This window comes from Ooceraea biroi, chromosome 9 (assembly GCF_003672135.1).
Source record: "Ooceraea biroi isolate clonal line C1 chromosome 9, Obir_v5.4, whole genome shotgun sequence".
In the NCBI taxonomy this organism is placed as follows: Eukaryota; Metazoa; Arthropoda; class Insecta; order Hymenoptera; family Formicidae; genus Ooceraea; species Ooceraea biroi.
Window position 1 is genome coordinate 1777149 of NC_039514.1, and position 24984 is coordinate 1802132.

The window sequence follows — 24984 nt, forward strand, 5'->3', positions numbered from 1 at the left end:
GAAACAGGAGAGGTTCGCGAGACGTTTGAGAATCATCACGATTCCGATGGAATAGCACAAAACTGGCATCGACAGATGTGAAAACTCGTTTACGTATAATTAACTCGTTAATGTATAATGGTAAGAAAATATCTTGAAACCTAATTCGAATTTCTGTTTTCGTTGTCTGAATTTTTCTTTTCGGCTATCTTTATGCTGGATTGAAATTACAAGCTCCAATATAATGAATTGTATAACTGTCAAATAAATATAAATATTGTGTGTTACAAAGTTACATGTTAAAAATCTGTTCAATAAATAGCAGTTTGCGAGTAACAAACTGTTTCTCCGAAACGAACGAAGCAGGCGAAGAATCTCCGTCGTGACTGACAAATTCCCCAAGGATCTGTACACTCTCACGAGAGAGTAACATTTTGTTTTAAATCAACTTACTGTGTATAATGTTCTTATAATGCTCTGCATAAATTTTAATCTATCCATCTTGTGATATATATCACGTGTGTAAAAAAATGAGAAAAACTATTGCATTTCTGCAACAAATCATTATTGTGTGAAAGTAGTCAAAGTTACTCGGAAAGAAAATCATATCCACGTTGCATGATAATATGTACAACGTACACAAGCGTCTATCCTTCTAAGGAAAGCGCACGAGGTTCCAGTAGTTTTCAATCTTTGCCGCGTAATTTGCCGATTGGCCGATTGTCCGATGCACCGACCTCCAATCATCGAGCTCGCGTGGGTGGCTAGCGGGAATTGCGCATGAGCGAGCAGCCACGCGTACACACACCAGCACAGCACGCACGCGACTGACGCGACGCCGTAACGGCGACAACATTCGGTTCAGTTCAGTTCAGTTTACATCGTGCGTTTGGTGCGAGAGGTGTGTTTGGAAGGTAGTAGCGCGTGATACGCGAACGAGAGACTGACATATCGCGCGGTATATGCGTGAGTGTGTGTGAGTGTGTATGTATGTCGCGTCAAAAGTAACTTGAATCTCTTTTCACCATCTATAATCAAGAAGACGTGCCAACGCGCGAACGAATCATCCATAGAAATTCTGCGGAATGTTGCGGAACTTGATACTGACGGATTAACTGTCGGCCGGTGAAACGCCTGGGATAGTTTTAATCACCGTCCACATCATCGAACACAATTACAGCCTGATATTTGGCCGTCGTGAACTCGCCATAGTTTAAGAAAACGCGAAATTCGTAAGTATCTTATCACTCGACACTACGACGCGAGACTCGTAAGATAGGTCTGTCGTCATCGCGTGACGACGGACGATCCATGTGTCTCTTAGCGATGAAGCTCCAAGACAAAGGCAATTATCGTTATCAGCTGCCCACTTGTTGCCACAAACTTGTTTTTTTTTGTTTTTGTAAAGCTGCTTTTGTAAATGAAAACGTTGTATGAAGCAATGCCTATCTATTTGGTTCATTAAATAAAATATGATATGACGGTAACAAAGATGATAACACGATGACAATACGAGAACGGTCTAATTAACGTCAACATTGTTGACGGTATACTGTGATGGCGAAACGAATCGAGCCTCAGTTCCCGCATATTTTCGGTATATATATATATATATATATATATATATACCGAATATATATATATATGTAAATACCGAAAATGAAAGACGCCGATTTACAATGTCTCCCGCGTCCACAATGTGTTAAACCGTGAACGGAACTTGAATAGAGTACAGACGACACGAACGATGTGAACGTTTCGTGTTCTCTGATTCGTTCAGCTTACAATAGTTGGTTGAGGACAAGAGGACAACGAACTTACCGAAAGCTGTATCCAGTTTCGCGTTTCGCGCGTCGAGAACTTTTAGAAGCGCGATTATTTATTCCGGAGATGTCAATTAAGTTCAGTTTTATTTATTTGTTACATCCAATACATCCATTACGTCCAATAAGCTCCGATAAGATGTGCTGAAATTTTTACATCAATATATTGTATTTATTTTCACATAATGTGTGCATGTTGCAAGTTTTGCGTGTTATTTGTTTAAATTCGATTATTCTTTATTCTTGATTCTTGATTAATTAGTAAAAAACATCGCGATTAGCATATCTTCGATGACAAAATTCAAACGATAATGTTTCGTTTATCGTCCGTATACAAATGTCATTACGACAACACTGATGATATTCTCTGATACAGTATGCGCTCTGAAAGATTATGCGTATACGTATGATTCTGATCCGGCTGTATCTTTTTTCGTGATACGACACTATGGGTCTGTGACTCTTTTACTCGTCTTAGTCTTTTATCATCTATATCGTTTGTTGTCTAGATCCTAAGTTAGTTCCTAGGAATCTAAAGTCGAGACAAGTCGTTTTCCGTAAATTAACTAACTCATTTTACTCTTTACTGTATTATGCTTTATTGTGATTTGATATTTTTCCCATCATGATTGCTCTCTCTCTCTCTCTCTCTCTCTCTCTCTCTCTCTCTCTCTCTCTCTTTCTTTCTCTCTCTCGACAAGTACTCGACAAGTTGTGAGCTTTGTGCGTTGTTCCGGTCTGTTCAGCAAATAAATTCAACGGAATCTTCTGCGGAGAAAATAACGGAGCTCTTGTTCGAAAACAATTGGCTAAACTTGTGATAAAATGAGTTTTATTTCTTCAATGGTTTTATCGAAATATTTTAAAACATAAATAATTTCTTGTTAACTTGACGTTTTCTACTAATGTAATTGATTGCATCCAATACACAATACACGGGAATCGTTCAATTATCAACAATCTATTTCTGCTTGAATCAATTTCGTTGGCACGTTTCCGTCATCAGAGAGAAAGAAAGAAAAAAAGAATGAGTGAAATAATTTGATTTTACGATTTCGCCATGTGTATACGCACACGTGGTTGTCGGCTTGCACGATATAACGTAAGCTCTTAGCAGAACCCTACTCGTGAGAACAGCTACGTGCGCAAGTGCAATTACAACGATAGCAAATGATACCACGATTCTCTGCTGTGTTATAGAAACAGATTCTCTCAAAAGAGACTGTTACATATATCGCGAATTGTTTTGAAATCGTTGAGATAAAAATGAAAAAAGGAAAAACTCAATACTTACGAGATGAGATGAACGACAATAATATAATAGCAATGTACGATTATTTCGTGTATCTGGGAGATGCAATCACGTTTGATTGAACAATTGAACGACTGGTGACAGAACTGTTGTTGCCAGGAGCCAGTTAATCCTTCAGACTACTCGTCGTGTCACGAAATGTCGAATTTGTGTTAATTAATTAACTCTTTACTTCTCATCTACGAGCTCAATTATTTGAAATAATCCATAATAAGTGCGACGTGATTTCGTTCATTTGATAAAATTCTATCGGAAACTCGAGTCTGTCAGTACTTGATTTCCGTCTACACATTCTACAGATAAAAATGGAATATTCTATGTTAAATCTTTTGAGGCTACACCAAGTTACTTTTGATTTTTTAATGAAACATTCGTTTATTAATTAAATACTCTAAATATACAGTGTCGAAAACGATTCCGAGGATGTTATTTAAGTTATCGATGACGATGGCACTGGCCGACGTCACATTGAGAGAGAGCGAGGCTTTTAAGTAGGCCAGATGCCCGCTGCACGGACACGAAAGACGATTGGCCATTGGTCACAGAACATGGTCATGAACGAATCGTCGAATCAAGTTTACTCGATGGCTTACGAAGAACGAGAAAGAGGTCCCAAGTTTATGTCTGTTTACGTAAATTTTTAGGTCACTCGCCCTCTCTCTCTCTTTGTATGCTTCGCGCGTTAAGATTCAAGGCGTTCATACCATGAGCAATAACGCAAGCCTCGAACACCTTTGCAGGTACAAACTTCTAAGGCTACTAATACGTGCGTATGTACATCATCGAAATTTGAACTACAAAAATTCTCAACTACTACAGTAGTAAACTGAAGGATCAAGTTCCGTGCAGATAATGTCGCATTTATACAGATAGTAATTTAGTTTCAAGTGTGCTAACTGTGTGCTGCGACGATAATAGGCCGCTAAACCATGCATGCATAATATACCCATTGTTAATGCATGCAGATTATCGATCGAAAAATATCATGGTGAAACAGAGATAATATGTTGAATATTGAATTCAAAGTTGCAAAACGTTCTACTTTCTGTGAATTTCTTTTTGCGCGGGTGTGTTTTCTATAATATGTTTGGTATTCTTTATCGTTACACGACTTATTAATTTCGGCTTAGCAGCAACGTGGCTTCAAAGTACTTTTACAATACGGCTTCTTCTTTATTATATATATGTTCGGAATCAATTAGTGACGTCGCATGAATTGTAAAATCGTAAATTGTTGAACATGAAAAATCTGTTTCTGACATAACATAGTATAGACACCTTGCATCTTGCAAACCATTTGCCAGCATCATGAGCGATGCAATCAATCATAACTTGCATCGAAGAAAGTACCACTGCTCTGCGTCCGAATGGAACTACTATACTTAAGAAACGCAAAATTATCTGTTGTCAATTAATGTTTAGCGAGATGAGGGATGCACATGCAAATTATCGCGACAGCAACCAACAACGATGATCGATCCGATGCGAATGCAATATATTATTAAGCGCGTTTTCTAGCCGGGAGCATAGTTTCTCGCGTTCTACCGACTCAATGTCTCCATTCGTGATCTTTCCTGCATGATTCTTTCTATAAAGCTGCCGTTTCTCCTCCTTTCTTTCAGTATGGAAATTTCTCCTACACACCAAGACCTTTTTGTGTATCGTAATGCTCGTGAATTCGGCTGAAAGAAACTACTCGAGAGAAAATTTTCTTTGTCTGATTTGCGATAACGGTGACGTTCCTAAATTTTGCAAATGTAATATGTTCATTGTTATATTTACTGTTGAATGATTTTTCGTTAGATATAATAAATCAGCAAAAAATCTATCTCACTATGAAAAATTGCAATTTACATAAAGCTTTTCTTATGATTTCTTATTATCATCGGTAACGAAAATGGATCATGGTCAAATAAATGGAGAAAACAGAGAAGATGACCAGAACAATGATACGAACCAGATACTCCAGGGATACGACCAAACATCATCGATCAAAGTCACCGAGAGTCACAGCTGTCACAGCTGTTTTACACGTTAACTATACACGTTGTTCCGACAAATTTTTCGATTCTGCCGACTTTCATCCTCCGATCAAGAAGGAGAGACGGGGCGGCATATGTGGCACACAAGATCGTAGTTTCACGCGCTGTAAATTATCTCGCAAATTATATGTGCACGGCCATTCATGCGAAGGCAATGCGCGCCTTTCTTCCCTAAAGTCCGATCAAGCATCACGCATGCACCTTGCTAGTGCCTTTGCGGAAAGAGGAAATTACGAGTCTGTTACGTGCACTGTTGTGCGCAATTTGCGTGCACTGTTTGTGGCAACTTTCGTTCGGCGTAACATTGAGGGAGAAGGTCGTGTATTCGCAATCATTAACATCCGAGAAAAGATGCTAGGAAGTGTGCGAGCGTTTATCTCTTATCGTCGCTGTCGTCGCGATCGCCTGCCTTGAGAAAGTAACGCGTTTCGAATCGTTTAAAACTATTTTCTAAGATGGCTTATAAAATCTAAACTGTAAAACTTGTTACAAAGAAGCAAGTAACGAGTAATTTATTATTAATAAGATGGAGAAAGGAATAATTAGTTTGCGCATCTTTTCCTGGACGTTTCGTTAATCTGGGTACTAGTTTGTTCACCATGTTCGTTCTTACGTAAATTTGTACGGCGAACTTGAGTGAGTCTTCTTTCGTTGAGCGCCGTGGTGGGTCAAATAACGGTCAGCCGCATATTCCACTTGGTCTGCTCGTGCCTCGATTCACCGTGCCTTGGCGCGTAATTTTAACACCGATGGAAATCTAAGAGAATACCTCACAGACGCGTAATCGTTCGCGAAAAGAAAGGAGAAGGTTTTCCAGCCAAAAAGACACGCGATGTTACATGGTTGAGCAAACGACAGCCAAAAGTTACGTGCACATTCTATAGACTAACGCGCAATGGTCTTCTCAGAGTAAAATTAATATCGCCAGTACCTGAATCTAGAAAGTGGTAAATTAGCGACACTAGAAACCTGATCGCATAACATCTGCTTTAGAAAGCCTGGAAGTAAGTCTCAACATGTTCAAAAGTGTTTTGCCTAACAAGCGGCGAGTCGCTATCTTCGATCGAGCCTAAAAGCGTTTATTGCTCAAACGGTTATTACACTCTTTCTAAAGAGGATAAAGATTCGTTTTATTATCTTCTTTGTTTTATCTTGGATAGTTGGCTGTCAGGCGGAATGTACGTAGATAAATAAAACGGAATGTACAAAACGGAAAGCGGCGATATCCGGAAGTGTAACCGTCACGCCGTCCATCGCGTTCCGAGTGCAGTTGCGGCACGCCGTACTTTCACCGAAATTGATTCCACTGACCCACTGATGTGCAGCTCGTTTGATCGATCAGCAGGCTGCTCATTCAAACTACAAAGGATAAAAGTGTGCGAACGTTACTCGTTCGAACGATTATATTTATGGTCTTTACGGAAAGAGAGTCTCAGCTTGTGAGTCGGCAATTGCCGAGATGTACATATCTCGCGCTGAATCGCGTCTAGCCTTGAGCATGAGCGTGCTCGCTTTGTCGTTTAGCACGCAAGCGCGGTACCACTCATCTGGTCAATTTATTTCAAATGTCCTCGTCGGCTACAACTCATTTCCGTTTTAGCTACTTTCAATGGGAATTCCAAATACTGAAATGGATGATTCACCAAGTCGCGTAATAAATCAGAAACGGTAAATTACTCGATGTATACGTGTTGTATAAACGTATAAACGAATAAGCTAAATCAATTGAATAGTCTCACTTCTAATTAACTACTACTACTACTACTAATAATAATAATAATAATAATAATAATAGTGAATTTAAGAATGCCTTTGACGTTTTATAAAAATACGTGACCAATACGTTGTAAACGATTCACCATCACTCGAACAATCGAAGGGGTTCCATTAGATTGCGTTTCTCGTCGCGCGTTCGCGATAGAGATGAGAGTCGTCACATTATTTTTCACTTATATTATATAAGGGGAGGCCTGCGACGCGTGGAGCAGCATTCTTCCGTCTGTGGCACACTTGGTAGCAACAATAAGAAACGTAGACCGATCCATGCTAAAAGATCTCGAGTGTAAGAGGCGGTTTGAAATAACAGATTGAGAGGCTCCAAATTAAATTAACCACGGAATTTATTGAAACAATACAAATGTGCACCAGGCTGGACACGAGGAGAGAGCGAAAATAGATCCGGACCGAACCACGAACAATATCCCTCGTATCTAATTGTCCCTCAGCTTTCACAATAGTCTCTCTATCGTCTCGAGCCTGGTACCTCCTTATATAGCCCATTCTAACAAATACGCGTGTTTATTGCGGAAGCGTATTTTGATCGGTTTTGAATCCCGTACAACGTTTCGATGTTGACCATGTTTCGCTGATAATATTTCGAATCTAATGATATTCTTCACACGAGTAACATCGATCGGAACCGATCGGTTCATCACATTGGATGGAATATGCCGTGTATGTACCACGCGATCGAAAAAACTTGGTGGTAGTAATAGACTGTCCATTGATTTCCGCGGTAACGCGATTTTCGACGCCTCGTTTGCTTCCGAGGAAAGTGCAAGTTACGCTTCGTCGAATGCAAATATTTTCCTCGGCAATTGCGACAGACTTTCCGTACGCGGATATCGCTGTCGTTGATAATAGTCGCGTGGATTCTTATCGCGTAGCGAGCGTCGATAGGGGAAACAGAGATCTTCTCGTCTCCCTTAATCCTTTGTGTTCTTTGTGATTACAGGTAACGATACCAAAGAGTACAAAATAGCATGCCAAATCAAAAGGGCAAGATATCGTCGAGCTGCTTCTTCCTATTATGCGTCTTTTTGATTAGCTCGATATGGAGTGTTGTCGGTATGTAATACTACATGAATATTATGCAAGAGAAATGCGAATAAAATAAATCGAATTCGGTGACAATGTCAAATCTGCTTGCGGCGCGGGCGGATCGTGATTCAAGTCGGAAAACAGAGCGCGACTCATCGAGCGCGCAGCCTCGTAACCTATTTTTTTCGAGAAAGTATTTAGGATTTGCATGCGATTCGATCGATTATATCCACGAGAAATTATATGCGAGTTATAGATGATCTCGAGCGTATCGGAGAAATTGTACGTTTTCTTCAGGCAGGGCGCACGATGCGTGGCGCACGATGCCTTTGATGGCCGTAGCGGTGTTTTATCGGGAAAATTGACATACTTTGTATCGTACTGGAAACAATTTTTCGGAATCGTGAGCGATAGTCCAATAGTTGCGACATAACGTACGATTATCGTCCGCCAAAAGGTTCTCTTCGATTTGTAAGGCTTACATTCATAACGCATGCATTATAACGCTTACATTCATTGCGTTTCTTCTGACGACAAACGAAAAATTAGTATTTATTTTTTCACGAACGGTAGAGGTAAAGCAATTTGCGAGAAATGAACATCATCGTACTTCCGGCTGCACGAGCGGAAACGATGGCATTCGCTTTCGATTGATCGCGGCTGAATCAGATAACGTTCTTCCGGTTTCTACAGGAAGTCCCGTCCGATACAGAACGAGACGCGAAGCGGAGGTAGCGTCGACCAACTGGACCGCGTTGGCCGACGAATGGATCGCGGCGAAGGCCAGGGCCGCCGAAAGGATGGACATTGCCATATTGCCGTTCAACGAGAGATTCCGGGAACTACCCCCTACAGCTGAGACTTTTGTCGTTAACGGCACGAGTGCGGAACAGATGGAACGGGTAAGAGAGAGAGAGAGGGAGGACCTCTTTCTTTTTTCTTCTAGATTTTTTACCCCCGGAATGCACGCAAGCAATGTTTGCAGCATCCATCTTTCAGCCGGAAATCTGCACTGTCATTGCGTTGATTGCGTAACATCTTTCTCGTTGGTGACCAATCGGAAACTTTCTCTGGAGAGTGGTACACGCGGAATACGAGGAATTTATGTTAATTTTTCATGTTATTTTTCATGTAAAATGACACAAATCACTTGGACACGATATAGGACACACAATTTGTATTTTATCGCAAGTGTTTTTCTTTTTCCTTTTCTTTTTCGACAATATCTAAAACCGATGCTCTCACTTAATCGGTCGGATTAAATTTGAAATATCTCCTTCGGTGCTGGAAAATTTTGCCAGTATGTCGTCGTTGGTCTTATCAAGCCGGTGAGAGCACACATTTGACGATTCAGAAGAAATAAGTGCAGATAGAGCATCTGTCGCACTCTTTGTACCACAACCACTTTGATTCGCGACTCGCGAGCGGCCTTCCTTCCGCGTAATAAACAGAGAATATCACACTGCAACTTTCTATAATATTATATTTAATATTGTACTCTCGAAGAAATGATTTGCCGGTTGAGTTACAGCCGCGGCGATCATTTGTTCGAGCTGCGAAGCAAAAGAATATTATTACCTCCCTTCTTTCTATTCTACTTTTTTTCTTTCTTCTTTCATTCCTTTTTTCTTTTATTCTTTCGTTTTTTCTTTTCCGTGGTACCGCACGGCTCTCACTTTTAGTGCCGAAATACTTTCACCAAGGTGACGGACACCGTTGGCAAGTGCAATTACCCGTATGTACCTTCTATCCTTCCTATTCATGTGTTTACGTGCACATAATACGGTGTCAATGACTTTCGCGCGCACAACTTTCGCGCGAGCGCGAGATCATCGATACGATTCGTCATCACTCGCGGTAAAAGAAATCGCTCAGTGTATGCAACATTCACTCCCTAGAGTCTCGGAAAAAGCAAGTACGTTTCATTATCTCGCGGAACCGCGATCGAACAAGGAAAGTTGTGCACGATCGAAGGGCGGAAAGCGACGAAAGCGAAGAGGAGATCCGTATTATAACATAAGCTCGCTGATTTCCACCTCGTTGTTGTCGAGATCCTTACATGTATCTCCTTATTATTATCTTCTTAATACTCATCCCTCTCTCGACAATTGATTCATCGTGGTAATTTGCATGGTAATTTTGCATGGTAATTTGTTTTACAAAGAGATAGGGAAAACCGCGACATTGCGCAGTCGACTGTACGTATCGTTTTCTACTTAGTATTTTTATCAATTCGTTACACACAGTGGAATCTCCATGAATATCTAGTCTAGCCACGTTTCAATTGAGGTATTCCGAGCGTATATTTAGAAAAATTGCCACATAAACAAGTAGAGTGAATACCAAATGAAGATGCATACAAGGAGACAATACAAGGAATTTGCGCATGATTTTTCTTTTTCTTTTTCTTTTTTTATTTATGGAATGGTTAATTGTATATTTCATTGCAGTTAAATTACTCGCGGATGCTGTGGGACATGGAAACAGTTCAACCAAGTGGGCATCTGTCCGGATTCGTAGACAAAGCTCTCAAGCTCCTAGACTTGAGACAGGTAATGATGGAGGTGGAAACCTCCGTCATGTCCAAAGTCTCCTGCACCGCTTGCAAAGTCGGAGCCGGTTTGCTGCAGCACTACATAAAGATCGGCAAGAGCGACAAGGAGATCATGGCTAGCATCTACCAGTTCTGCGTGTCGCTTAACATACAGAGTGCCCGAGTTTGTCACGGAGTCACTTTGCTCTTCGGGGTAAATTGTAAAAAACGGCAAACTATAATCTGATTTGCAATAACTACTTGCATAATTGTATATTATCAAAAATAAAAGTTGGAATCGATGGGAAATGATTCTGGAATTAATGCGAAACAATTAATGCGAACTCGCGATTCATTCTTCAATGTTTCTCACACATTAAAAACTTGATCTTTTAATTCTGCATGTATATTGTATCAGACTTTCTATCATTAAAGAGCTTAAAGCAACGTTAACAGTCGAAATGACGAAATCGATGAATCTGTCGTAGGGTGAGGTGATCTACGTGTTGAAGCAGGTGAATATGGGTCCGGCGCAGATTTGCAGCTTCGTGATCGGTGATGCATGCGACGATGCGTTCAATCCGTTGCACGAGTGGGAAGTGGCCTTCCCTCCAGTAAAGAAACCGCCAATCAAGCCGCCAATACCGCCGCAGGAAGGTGCGCCGACCTTCAAGGTGTTGCACATCTCCGACACGCACTACGATCCGTATTATCAGGAGGGTGCGAACGCCGAGTGCAACGAGCCGCTCTGTTGTCGACTGACCAACGGTGCCCCGTTGACCGGTTCGGCCGGCGCTGGACGATGGGGCGATTACAGGAAATGCGACACGCCCAAGAGAACGATCGACCATATGCTCAAACACATCGTGGACACGCATTCGGTGAGCAGAGATCGGAATATTGTTTTTCCTTTCACAGAAAGGAAGAAACGAAACGAAAGATTTTGTTATTTTCTTCGAGCTAATCTTGCTTGTTACTTGGAAAGAATATATCTGGCAATGCCGATTAAACAATGGGGCATTATCAAGGGAACTAAAATGTCATCACTTTACAAATTTGACTAATTAATATTTATTGATCTTTTTCACCTATAAAGGAGATGGAATTTATTATATCATATTATATTATAGTATCATTAATTCTCATATACATTTACTGTGCGCAAAAGCTTGATGAAAATTCTAACTCTGATCGACCGGTACATCTCCAGGACATTGATTACATCTTGTGGACGGGTGATTTGCCGCCTCACGACGTGTGGAATCAAACTCGAGAAGAGAATTTAAAAATATTGCGTGACACGGTCACGCAAATGGTAGAGATGTTTCCTGGTATACCCATATTTCCAGCCTTGGGAAATCACGAATCAGCGCCGGTCAACAGGTACATTCATACATGATCTATCATGTTTCATCCGAGCGTCTTGTTACTTTCACTTTTCCGAAGAATATTATTTCCAAGACATCTGGTTACTTATATTTACAGTGGTTTAAACAATCGCGTTTTCCCTTGAAAGAAAAAAGGCTTCCATTCTGATTACCATATATATATATACACACGCGCGCGCGCGCGCGCACACACACACACACACACACCACGTATACTCGTGTGTGGATATTCCAAGATTCAGTATGCATAAAATTCTCGCCTAAATTGAGATGTTGAAATTGAGAGTTTGAATAAGATGCACCATTTGTAGCTTTCCACCTCCTTTTGTGCCTGAAGAGAACAGCATCTCGTGGCTGTACGACGAGCTCGACAAGCATTGGCGACGCTGGCTACCGGCCGGTGTATCGCACACCGTCCGCCGTGGCGCCTTTTATTCGGTCTTGGTGCGTCCTGGCTTCAGGATTCTCTCGGTTAATATGAATTACTGCAACAACAAGAACTGGTGGTTGTTGATCAACAGCACGGACCCAGTCAGCGAGCTACAGTGGCTCGTATACGAGTTGCAAGGCGCTGAGATCAACGGCGAGAAGGTACACATAATTGGTCATATCCCACCAGGACATTCCGACTGCCTTAAGGTGTGGTCGAGGAATTACTACCACATCATCAATCGGTTCGTACTCGAATCGTCTGAATAAATTGCTGTCTGATTGATACAACAACGCACACACGAACGTTTTTTCTTTTACACGTTGCACTTTTATGCATTTTTAGTTACGAATCAACGATCACGGCCCAATTCTTCGGACACACGCATTATGACGAATTCCAGATATTCTATGACACATCGGACCTCGGCAGAGCTCTCAGCATTGCCTATGTCGGACCCTCGGTCTCACCTTACTACGATCTTAATCCCGGCTACAGGATATACTACGTCGATGGGGATCATGCAAAGACCACGCGAGTAAGTCGAGAATAACTGTAAACGATCAGTTTCTCTCCTAGTATTGCCACCTTGCAGTTATCACAATTTTCAATTAATAATAAGTCAATATGCCATTTATCGTAGCTTTATTAGTATAGTGTAGTATATTTCGAATTTATCAAATTCACTCATGATTAGAATCTTGTGTTTGTCGAAACTCTTGAGAAATGATACGTAACGTGACGCGTACAATATAGTATACACACATGTTCCTAAAGGAAATCTGTATTTGTCCAACATTTTTGCTAACTTTAGATTTAGATTAACAAACTATTACGTACAACGTACGTAACGTCCAACTCGACTGAATATTTTTATACGATATCAATATATTTATTTTACCCTATTTTATCCTATTTTATCCTGCTGTTCTTCATCATTTTTCATTGTTTTCTGACTAACACGCGTATGCTAGATGGTTGTCGATCACGAGAGTTGGGTGATGAACCTCAAGGAAGCGAATTTGTACGACTATCCGATCTGGCACAAGTTGTACAGTGCGCGGCAAGCTTATCAAATGGCGTCACTTTTACCAAAGGACTGGGACTCCCTGATCGATAAGATGACCAACGAGCCAGCCCTTTTTGATCTCTATTACAAGTAATTCCATTTGTATTACAGTTTATTTGTATAACAGTCAATGCAACCTTATTATCTTATACATACGTCACATAATGATTGACACGGACACAGGAACATAATGATTGACACGGACATAGGAAGATAAGATTAACGAAAATAAGATGAACGTGATGTCGTCTCCTTGAAAGTAATACCTAATATATACGTTTATTGCATATTCCTGCTTGAAATCTTTACAGACATTACTACAAGAACTCACCGGTACGACCAGCGTGTAACGATGAGTGTCGTAAGAGGTTGCTGTGCGACTTGCGCAGCGGGCGTAGCCACGATCGCAAGGCTCTGTGTCAAAGCCTCGAAGCGAGGATCGACATCGAGACGAGAACTGGATGGCGAGCGTGGATTTACAAGGGACTCGCACTATCGTACGTAAAGGATATGTGGCTGCATCTTTATTCTGGCAACACTGAGACTAACGAAGTCGATTAATCAATTAAATAGTAGTAGCTACTCATTTGGAGAATTTCTCCATGCTGTGATTCATTATTATACGCGTTCTTCATTCGCAATAATTTAATAGATAATATATTCGACGTAAGAATAGGGAACGGAGGATATTACGGCTCATATGATGACGCGAAAGAGCGTTTCAATCCAAAACTTTGATAATTTGAACAGTTACAATTAAACAATAGAATTAACTAACAAATCAGATAGCATTGTAGTAGTAACATTATAATCGAACGTGTTCGTGTTAACACGATAATTCCGGTTTGAGTACGATTAATTAAGTAAAGATACTACGCACCATAGTAATACGTAATTAACAAAAATGTACATGTCAATAACAGCAATTTAATTTGTTGCAATTGTCAGTTGAATAACTTGTTGATCAATTTGTGCATGCATACATACATACATGTATAGAGAGTGTCTCTCACAAGGGAACCTTCACAACTGTCCCTCACCGATTTTGATGGGCTTTGGATATGTTGTAGAGCATCGAAAAATATTAGACCCCTATTTTTTTTTAGCGGCGTATCTCAACGTTTAGGGGTTGAACAGCCCCTCGAAGATAATGAATTTTTTCATTGTTAGCGAATATCTTTGAAAATATAAGATATATGAAAAAATGTTTTATACAAAAGTTTTATAGTATTTTATACTCTTTACAACGGTGTATTGACATTTTTCGAAAATGTCAAATTTTTTAATTTACCCCCACCCCTTATTGTTGCCTCTAAATGTTGAGATACGCCGCTAAAAAAATAGGGGTCTAATATTTTTCGATGCTCTACAACATATCCAAAGCCACTCAAAATCGGTGAGGGACAGTTGTGAAGGTTCCCTTGTCAGTGCCAAAATTGATACAGTGGCTTTAGGTAATAAAGTTGCTTTCTTAAGACAATATAAATTGAAATAAATGTTTTTAATGTTCTTTATTTTGTTTAAAGCTTTACAAAACATGTTCAAAAATTCTTCCGTCGACTTCGATACACTTCCATTATCATTAATGTGTTATGTTTGTGTGACCTTAGTAAATATGTTATGTGCACAACGTAGGAGAGGCATTAAATAACTTAATACTCGAAAAACTCGTTAGAATTCGGACATATGTTTATTAACATTTTCAACTTGTTTTCATGTCCTAAAGCCGCTGTATCAATTTTGGCACTGAGTTCAGAGACACCCTGTATATACATATATATTAACAATTAATACATTAATACGTGCATATTTTGTGTAAGAATTAAGCACAATTCATATACATATGCATATTCAATATGTGCATCATCTATTAATTAATGTGACATATCCCGTCTTTCTATAATCGTTCAGAGTTTATATATGTTATTATACGCGCACGTACACACACACAATGTCAAACCTTGATAAAACGCATGATAAAATCGATTCAACGTTTAGTATGTAGCAGTTATATTCTTTTCATGTCATTCGAGAATTGCAGCTTGTTAGAAATCAACATACAATTTCTATTCGATCTCTCGAAAAGCTTAACAAACAAATCATCAATTCGGTAACATCTATTGTCAACTTATTTAGAAATGTATACACATGTATGCGAATATTTCCATCACACTCGAACGAGCTTTTTTTGAGTAAGAAACATAATGATAAGATCTCCAATTCTTCGTATGTTTCAGAGGTTTCTTTGCAATGTGGCATTATAAATTTATGTTCCTTTATACTTTACCGTTTAGGCTTCTACACACAACGAAGTTAGAATTATAAAAAAGAAAAAAAAAGAAAGAGAGAAGGAATGCATGCTATACAAGGTAGAAAGATTACGTTGTAATTAATTGTGTGCCTCATGGATCGAAATATATGCTGTTTGTACATATTCTTTCCTAATATAAAAATTCTTTCAATAAAATAAATAATATGAAACGGTGCTGGGATTGCAGATTTATTGATCAATCTACAACTACAATTTCATGCTCTAAATACTTCCTTGCAGCTTTTAATTACTTATCTCGCGAAAATGTATATAAGTTATCTCTAGGTGCATTTAATCTCGTAAGCGCTACACTGCAGCTAGCTTTTTCCTCGTCGGAAGCACCAAGCAAATTGTTACATGTTTAAAACAGAAGCTGTGATAAGCTTGGTTGGTGGCGGAACGTAACAGCTGATACTGCGTACTGTAGTAAGTAGTACGAGAGTATTTGCAAGAAAATCTTACGTTTATGACACTTGCATCAGCTGCATAACCCTTTCTCCCTCCTCTGTAATCTCTTTAAGATATTAAACTTATGAGGTACTTATTATTGTAAACTAAAAGATTTGTTGACGTATTTATTAATTTCAATGACAGACATATTACGTCACGTATGTCATATAGATTTTATTAAAAATTTCGATAAAATAGAGAGATTATCTCCACATACAGTACTGCAAATTAATCTATTTGCTCATTAGTGGACGTTAAAGTAAATTAATAACGAGCAAATTCGTAATAGAAATATTGGTAAACTAATTGTCATGATATTAATATATCATTGAGATGTAGCTTTTATATGCGGCTGGTACAAATATGCTTTCTTAGTTGCCAAGTTATAATATTGAATATTTTATATTGAATATTTTAGTCTGTGTGAAATGATTATTAGTTGCTTCAATGTATCCTGCTATTTATGAGCTGTAACAATCAGTTTTTCTATTCTTTCATTTTTTATCTGCACTTTACAATTATACATTTAACATAAGGAATATGAAAAATTATAATCTAAATATTCAGTGCAGCGCATCTCTCTGTGCATGCATGCATGTGTACGTACACACACACACGCGCGCGCGCAATCTTGAAAAACTTTTAAATTATAAATATATATTACTATATTACTATACTTGGCAACTAAGATAATAATAAGATAATAATAAAAGATAATACAATTTCTCGAATTTGCAGAATGTCCGTGGTCATGGCTATTCCTAGATTCGCGTACAATCTACCAAAGTACGTGCTAGGACTGGGTTAAAACGAAGAACCGGATGCCAAATACAAATGTGTGACTCAACTTGTGATGTTAAATTATTAAAATATTTGCATTTCTCATTTCACGTTGCATTCAAGATGCATATTTTCGCGTCGATAACAAAGTAGGTATATCCAGTTTTGTAAAATTTAGCATATAAATCCTTCAAAAGTAATAATGATTTTCTAAAGAAATAGACGAATTAAGAAGAAAATTATCTATTTTTGTGAAAAAATTAATAGACAAAACAAACTATTATTATAATACAATAAGCTATTAATTTATTTTATGAAATAGAATTATTAATCTATTGAGATCTTTTCCGAATTTTTTTCATAATATTTTTCTACAGCGAAATTCGATGAGATATCAGATTTTAAAGAGCTTGTAACTTTGCAAAGTATCTGAAATTTCCACCATTGAATATTTATGAATAAATAAGTCTCTTTTTCTTTTCTTTTTCTGTTAATAAAGTTTGTCAACACCTTGTACATATACATATAGTACGCGATTTTCATATAAGACAAATAGATCTACAGTTAAGTTTTATACAAGTTAAATGTGGAATGTATACATGTGTATATACGCACGTGATTATGGACCTCGTCATTTGTGCGATGAAACATCCAAAATATGTAAAGATGCATTCAATAGGTCGGAAAGCGCAAGTGTTGCCCGTGTGTTCCTAATATTTTGCTTAATTTGCAAGCTAGTCTTAAAGCGTACTGATACCGTTGACTACTCCATTTCTTTGTATAATATATTGTATGCAGTTTATTATCATGGTGTATCAACGTGCATTATTATCTCTCATAGACTAACTGAGGAATCCTAGAAATAAGTGTATCATTTTAAATTGAGAAATTACAAATTATTAGTACTAATACGGACAAGGATATATTAAAAACATAAATAGAATTTTTTTATATGACGTTCGAGAGAAAGAGTGGACAAGAATATAGAATAAATAATGATATTGTGAAATTTGTGCACAGAATGAAATTCATGTACGTCTCGATAAGTTTATTATATATAAAGGGGAAATTTATTCACAAGCGAACTAAAATATTACCATTGTTATCTTGTATTAAATTTATTTTTACATATTCAGTCTTACTCTCTTTATCCTTATGTCCTTGAACAGTTTTAATTGTTCATAGATGTTTGAAATTGTCAAGAATCTTTTTCTAGCGGGTATTTAGACTTATTGGTAGATAACATATGTATCTTTGATAAGACGCTTTGATAAAAAGTCACCATAACATCTCTCATTATCACTGAATCGCTTGTATACGATGATGCAGTATTTATGTATGCGTGCATAGTATTGCATGCAGAATCAAGCAAGTGTCGTAACCATACGATTTCGTTAACGTTCAAGTCTTATCTCTAATGTTTTAATATAGCATAACATATAGCGTATTCTGCGTTGGTAGGATTTATACATTATTGTAGGATGTTGAGAAAGACGACATATTTTTATAGTATCAAGAATTTTAATAATCAATTACTATTTTGAATATATAATACATAATATATTAATCGAGATATAATAGTGTGTGTGTATGTATATGGACACAACGCGTAATTAGGGCTTAATGAGATTACAACGAAATCGCGTTTTTCCTTAAATTTATATTGTGTGCCGAATGAATACTGACTTTTACTATTACTTTTACGGCTATCAGTAGTATTAACTTTAGGAGCTGTGTTACCTTTTTTCTCTTTTTTTCATAGGAGAATAGCTTACCTCAGGAGCGACAATATCTATGGATATCGACGTAATATTATTCTCTTTCAAGCATTATTTACATCACTATCACCACCGTGAGCATTTTTTATTTCTCTTGATGTTTCTCTCCGTGATCTTTTTTTTTCACACACACGCACATACACACATACACTACAAAATTTATTACTCTCATTTCGAATAGCATATTACGCTAATTAATTTAATCCCTGATATATAACATGAACATTGTTTGCAGTTGTAAAGAAAACAAAAAGATCGTCAGATAATAAAAATATGCGGAAATATAAGATGTATCAAGGGGGGGGGGGACTTGCATAGGCGCACGCACATACATATGACAATTATAGATTTTTCATTAAAAGAACATTGTACTTTAAAATTATTTTTTTGAATGCTATATCTACTTTTACATATTTAATATGACCATCTGATGAGTTGAATTGATATAATTGATTTTCAAACATTGAGTAATAGTGAGAAAACGAAAATAATGATGAAAATAATAAAAAAACACAATAAAGAAATGCGTCTCTTCAACATTTGTTACATGCAATTCTCCTATTCTTATATCATAACGAGCTTTGCAACCATCAAATTATAACTTGTATCGCGTAATCAAGTATGATCTCAAGCAATACTTTCGCAAAATAAACAAGAGAGAACAAAGATTAATCATTCTCTTGAAAAGTATAACTGACATTTAAATATTTACTTAAAGAATGAAAATATTAAAGAAATTTCTTTGTCTTCAAAAACAATTGCTTCTTTTCTTTCTTTTAATGCAATGTATGCACGCGTAAATGTTAGTGAAATAATGCTTGAAAATATGAAGAATATAACTAGTCTCTTTTTTAGCCACAAAAGCGTGTGTATAAGATATAATACATACAAAGTATACGCAATTAAAGAAATGTACTTTTTCATCTTACAATACTGTTTGGTTTTCCCTTAATGTTTAAAATATACATGTAACACGTTACTTTGCAGTCGTCATTCATAGATTTATTTCTTTTTTTTTCTCGCTTATTCTTAGAAGAAATATCGTGTATTGTATATATTATTCATTTTATACTCTATCGAGTAAACTCTTGTAAAATAATTTTCCAGTATTCATAGGTATCAAGCAAAAGGTTTAACTTAAAGTATATAAATAATGTGTGTGCAAGGTTGTTTCTTCTTCCAATAAACGTTATGGATATCTTACTAATTCTTAAAGTTTACTTAAAGCATATATATATATATATATATATATATATATATATATATATAATGTGCTAGAAATGCCAAACATTAAATTTTATTATATCCTTATGCGTGTAGTGTATACTTGCATCATAATATTCTGCTAGCACCAATTAGAAACTATCGTTAATGTTATACATTTTACGCTTTTTCATTTATTTGCTATTTTATATATAAATCTTCCTATTTAGTTATAGCCTTGAAAAATGAAGCAACCATATCGAGACTTTATCGTGTACCATAAAGTAATTCTTATCTATTATATTTTCTCATGTTTCTCATGTATATTTTACTCTCACCATTTTCTCTCCTTTCTATCTCTTCTCTCTCTCTCTCTCTCTCTCTCTCTCTCTCTCTCTCTCTCTCTCTCTCTCTCGTTCACTCGCTTTCATTTAGCAAATTAGCTTATTTCTCTATATGCCATTCATATGCACGTCGTTTTATAACAATACTATGCTATATAGCGTACGCGTAGTGTCCACTTTCTAAATAAATATTTAATAAATATGTAACACGTATAACAATAACAACAACAAGAGTAATATTAGTTTGTTGTTGTTACCTTCGTTGTAGTTATTATTATTACTATTATTATATTATTGTTATTATTAATATCGTTATTATTAACATTATTATTATTATTGGCTTTATTAATATTACGAGTACAATTGATGCAAAATATTTTTTAATTGTTGCTTATGCTTCCCTTTGTCACTCCTTTTTCCTTCCCTCTCTCCCTCTCCCCCTCTCCCCCCCTCCCACCTTTACTCTCTCTCTCTTTCTCTGTCTTGTGTTCCTATTCTCTCTCTCCGTCTCTGTCTCTTTTCAATATATTGTTATATTAATAAATCTATATTATCCTTATATTATCCTTATAAATATGTATAGTACATATGTTTTTAATAGCATTTTTTGTAAATGAAATCATCCACGCATAACTTTTTACTATTGTTACAAGTTACAGCTGTCATTAACATATCTTTGAAAGAACATTGTAACGTTGGTTAAATTTTAGTTTAATTTCTTTCGTTACTTTGTCTTCATTTTTCTCTTACCCCTTCTTTTTGCGAATTTGATAAATACATGTAAGCATATTTTATTCTTTTTTATTTAGAAATTTTATCTTCTGTTAAATACAATATATGGCGTGTAAAATTCTGAATTGTTATATCATTATGATAGGAGGTACATCTATTGTATATCTTCATGTATCTGTGATTTATAATAATCAATCAGTTATTTTTATTTTATCAGATACCAGTACAAACAATTTTTTGCCAATTCTTGTATCGCAATTTTTTATGTTTATATTGGAAATGCCAGTTACATTAAAAATATCCAAAAGTTTTAGATTTAATTCCTATTTGTTTCTATTGTCTCCTCACACTTTTTGTTTTTCTTCAAGTACATCTTATGAATTGTTTTATATGTATAATAGCTCTTTTCTAAATCTTAAGCAAGTATATTTGTTTTTTTGCATAATGTATAAGTGGTTCGGGATAACGATGATTTGTGTTCTATTTATACAGGAATTACAATTGCTTAATTGTTTTTATATAAGTAATCTGCTATAATCGTGTGTAACTTTACTCTTCCTCTCTTTCTCTCCTTCTCTCTCTCTCTCTCATCTTGATATATTAATATTATTAAAAATCCATCATTTATACAATTTGATTTGACAAATAAAGAATTTATTTCACTAAGATAAAACTATTCTTATACGGAAGCAATCGTATCTAGGCACATTGAGAGGAATCGTGTTCCTTAGCTGATTATTAAAGAGCTACAAAAATTGCTCACAAGACAATTACGATACAAATGTGTAACAAAATGTGGAACAACTGCAAATTGTTATTTACATGCTTGACAAAGATGCATATACGTATCTAAATGGATATTAATGATGATACATGTTTTATTATTTAGACAATAGGTACTAAGGTAACATGTTTTATAAGCAATTGTTTACTTATTGTAAATAGATGGTACACTAGTCATAATCGTAATAACTTTGATAATTACACTTTCTTCCTATTTTGAATAAAAACCATTTATCGAATTGCCGTAGAATTTGTATTATATAACCCCGCACCTACTCTCTAAATAACTGAAGAGCAAACGATTTTTTAATGCACTTTCGGTTCAAGGCAACTTGATACGCTATTTTTGTAAAACACTTTTAGATATCCCAGCTATTATGACGCAAATTGTTCTTGTTACATATAATTGATAAATATAAATAGACAACTTATATTTCTTTGTCGAAAAGAACAATGCTCACTGAATGTAGAGATCAATGGCTATATAAAAAGAATATAAGTTTAAATTATGTGTGTACGTATATGTACCTTAGTACATTAAAATATCCTGAAATACATCCGAGACACCATCGATAACATTTTTTCCACGCATATTAGTTACACAGATATACGTGTTATGTCGATTGTACCATTAAAATTAGTGCTTACTTAACTGCTCACTTTATTTTATACATTACGTTAGATCTAATTCTTACTTATTATATAATCCATTTTTATGTATTTGTTTCCGTATACTCTATACGCGCGCGACTGTTTCGGATGAATATATCTTAAATCACTATATCTAAGTGCATTATTGTAATAGTTGGCACATTATTTTAACATTCACGCTTTAAAAGCAGCGCGCTAATTGTGATATTTGTATCACATGTATCACAAAAATTCTTCAGAATTTTTAAAAATAAAAAAAATATGGAGAAATTTGCGACATACATAAATATCACCCGTAAACGATATTTTAGATTGTGGTAATAAAATGCAAAAGTTTTAGAACAATAATATATTAATACATGAGAAGGAGGAGTAATAATTGACGTACTAGATTAAAATTTTATTTTACCTTGATAAATATATATCTTTAGCAAGTCAATAAACAATGTTATTCTATTCATGCGTTGAGAGAGCATTATGTCGTTTCAAAACATATGTTATTAATGAACTCCGTAAAAAAACATTATCATATTCGTCTACAATCGCAAACTTTCCATTTTTTTACTTAATTAATTGAGGTCGATAGTTCAATATGTTATAAGATATATATTAAAAGATTATTTTACGGAAATGCACATTATCCGTAATGCATTTCGCGCGTGGGAGAAATAAGATAACTTTCACTAGATTTTAGATATCCCGAACCACTATGAACGCCACATTTCCTAAAAAAGTTCATAATTTTTAATACATAAATGTATGTGAACATGTTCAATTTTAGAATCATTTTCTGTTTTATTATAGTAATATCAAATTATCGTTATTGTTTTTAGAAAATGTGTAACGTTACGATTTATTAATACCAATACCAATTTATTAATACTACATTAACATACATGCACATCCGCGCTAATTTCGCGTCGTCACATGCACATTCTCAGATGATTTAATCCTAATGGTTTAAATGTACTTTCAATATTTATTCTTTTCACTTTTCCATTATCATAATAAGCTTTAAATATTTTAAGAAATAGCAATTATTTTATATATTAATACTGACAATGCGACGTTAATAATAATAAGTTAAAATAAAAATTACAGCAATAATATATATTGATATATAATAAATAACAATTAATCTCAAATGTAATACTACGCAACAGCAAAATTATTAATAATGCTAAACAATATTAAAGGCATTGATGATATTAATGAGACATTATAATACAAATAATAATCACACTATCAATTAATAATAATACTAATAATAAAATAATAATAACAACAACAATAATAATAATAGAAGTAGCACCAGCAACAGTAAAAATAGAAATAATAATAATTATACCAATGATGGTAGTATAGTATTAGTAGTAATAGTAATAATAATAGTAATAGTAGTAGCAATAGTAGTAGTAGTCGTAGCAGCAGCAGCAGCAGCAGCAGCAGCAGCAGCAGCAGCAGTAGTAGTAGTAGTAGTAGTAGTAGTAGTAGTAGTAGTAGTAGTAGTAGCAGTAGCAGTAGTAGTAGTAGTAGCAGTAGCAGTAGTAGTAGTAGTAGTAGTAGTAGTAGCAGTAGTAGTAGTAGTAGTAGTAGTAGTAGTAGTAGTAGTAGTAGTAGTAGTAGTAGTAGTAGTAGTAGTAGTAGTAGTAGTAGTAGTAGTAGTAGTAGTAGTAGTAGTAGTAGTAGTAGTAGTAGTAGTAGTAGTAGTAGTAGTAGTAGTAGTAGTAGTAATAGTAGTATTAGTGGAAATAATAGTGATAATTGTTGTTTTTGCTGTTGCAATAGTCATATTAGAAATGGTAGTAGTACTAGTACTAGTAGTAGTAATAGTAGTAGTAGTAGTAGTAGTAGTAGTAGTAGTAGTAGTATAGTAGTAGTAGTAGTAGTAGTAGTAGTAGTAGTAGTAGTAGTAGTAGTAGTAGTAGTAGTAGTAGTAGTAATAATAGTAATAATGGTAGTGTTAATAATAGTAATAATGACAATAGTACCAGTAGTGATAGTGATGATGATGATAGCAGCAGTAGTGATATTAGTAGTAGTAGTACAGTAGTAGTAGTAGTAGCAGTAATAGTAATAGTAATAGTAATAGTAGTGATAGTAATTAGTAATAATAATTGTAGACATTAATAATAGATATAAGAGTTATAATAAAGAGAGTTATAATAAAGTAATTATGTTAATAACATTCTTAAGCAGTAGACTTTTAATTAAAATTGTATATCGTAGTTATTGTGATTATTGCGCGATTACACATAATTATGATATAATAATGTATAGGCATTATTATTAATTGTGATACTAACAATAGTAAAAGTAATAGGATTAAATGTAATTATAGTAATAGTAGCAGTAGATATTATAAATATGTAATTATAATTACAAATGTAATTATAATTATAATTATAAGTATAAATGTAATTATAGTAATAGTAATAGATTTTAAATGTTAATCGCGTAATTTTAGTGCATTAATTATGCATATTTTCTGATGTTTCCAAGTGCTCATATTACTTGTGTAGATATTTGTTTTAAAAGTAATTGTCAAACGGTCGG

The 24984-nt window shown here is 35.6% G+C and overlaps 1 protein-coding gene across 2 annotated transcripts; it reads left to right on the plus strand.

Annotated features, from left to right (window-relative positions):
* The first annotated feature begins 833 nt into the window (after positions 1-833).
* On the plus strand, positions 834-22016 carry LOC105276262 (sphingomyelin phosphodiesterase). 2 transcript variants are annotated; one of them, XR_002193057.2, is made up of 11 exons: positions 834-1211; positions 7891-8003; positions 8670-8878; positions 10427-10723; positions 10998-11390; positions 11720-11892; positions 12209-12571; positions 12673-12865; positions 13302-13486; positions 13708-14400; positions 14812-15881. XR_002193057.2 is itself a non-coding variant. In XM_011333757.3 (11 exons), exons 2-11 carry the CDS (start codon positions 7919-7921, stop codon positions 16963-16965), a joined length of 2154 nt encoding a protein of 717 aa, XP_011332059.1. In that variant the 5' UTR covers positions 834-1211; positions 7891-7918; the 3' UTR covers positions 16966-22016. The 2 variants fall into 2 exon arrangements, 1 of the variants encoding a protein (XP_011332059.1); XM_011333757.3 differs by lacking the exon at positions 14812-15881 and adding an exon at positions 16896-22016 and having other exon boundaries at positions 13708-13893.
* Positions 22017-24984: the final 2968 nt, after the last annotated feature.

Bases quoted from the DNA above. Each gene is read 5' to 3' on its own strand.
- LOC105276262 (XM_011333757.3), top strand. From the start codon at position 7,919: ATGCCAAATCAAAAGGGCAAGATATCGTCGAGCTGCTTCTTCCTATTA. The intron at 10,724-10,997 runs GTAAATTGTAAA...AATCTGTCGTAG, and splicing joins GAGTCACTTTGCTCTTCGGG to GGTGAGGTGATCTACGTGTT. The intron at 12,572-12,672 runs GTTCGTACTCGA...ATGCATTTTTAG, and splicing joins TACTACCACATCATCAATCG to TTACGAATCAACGATCACGG.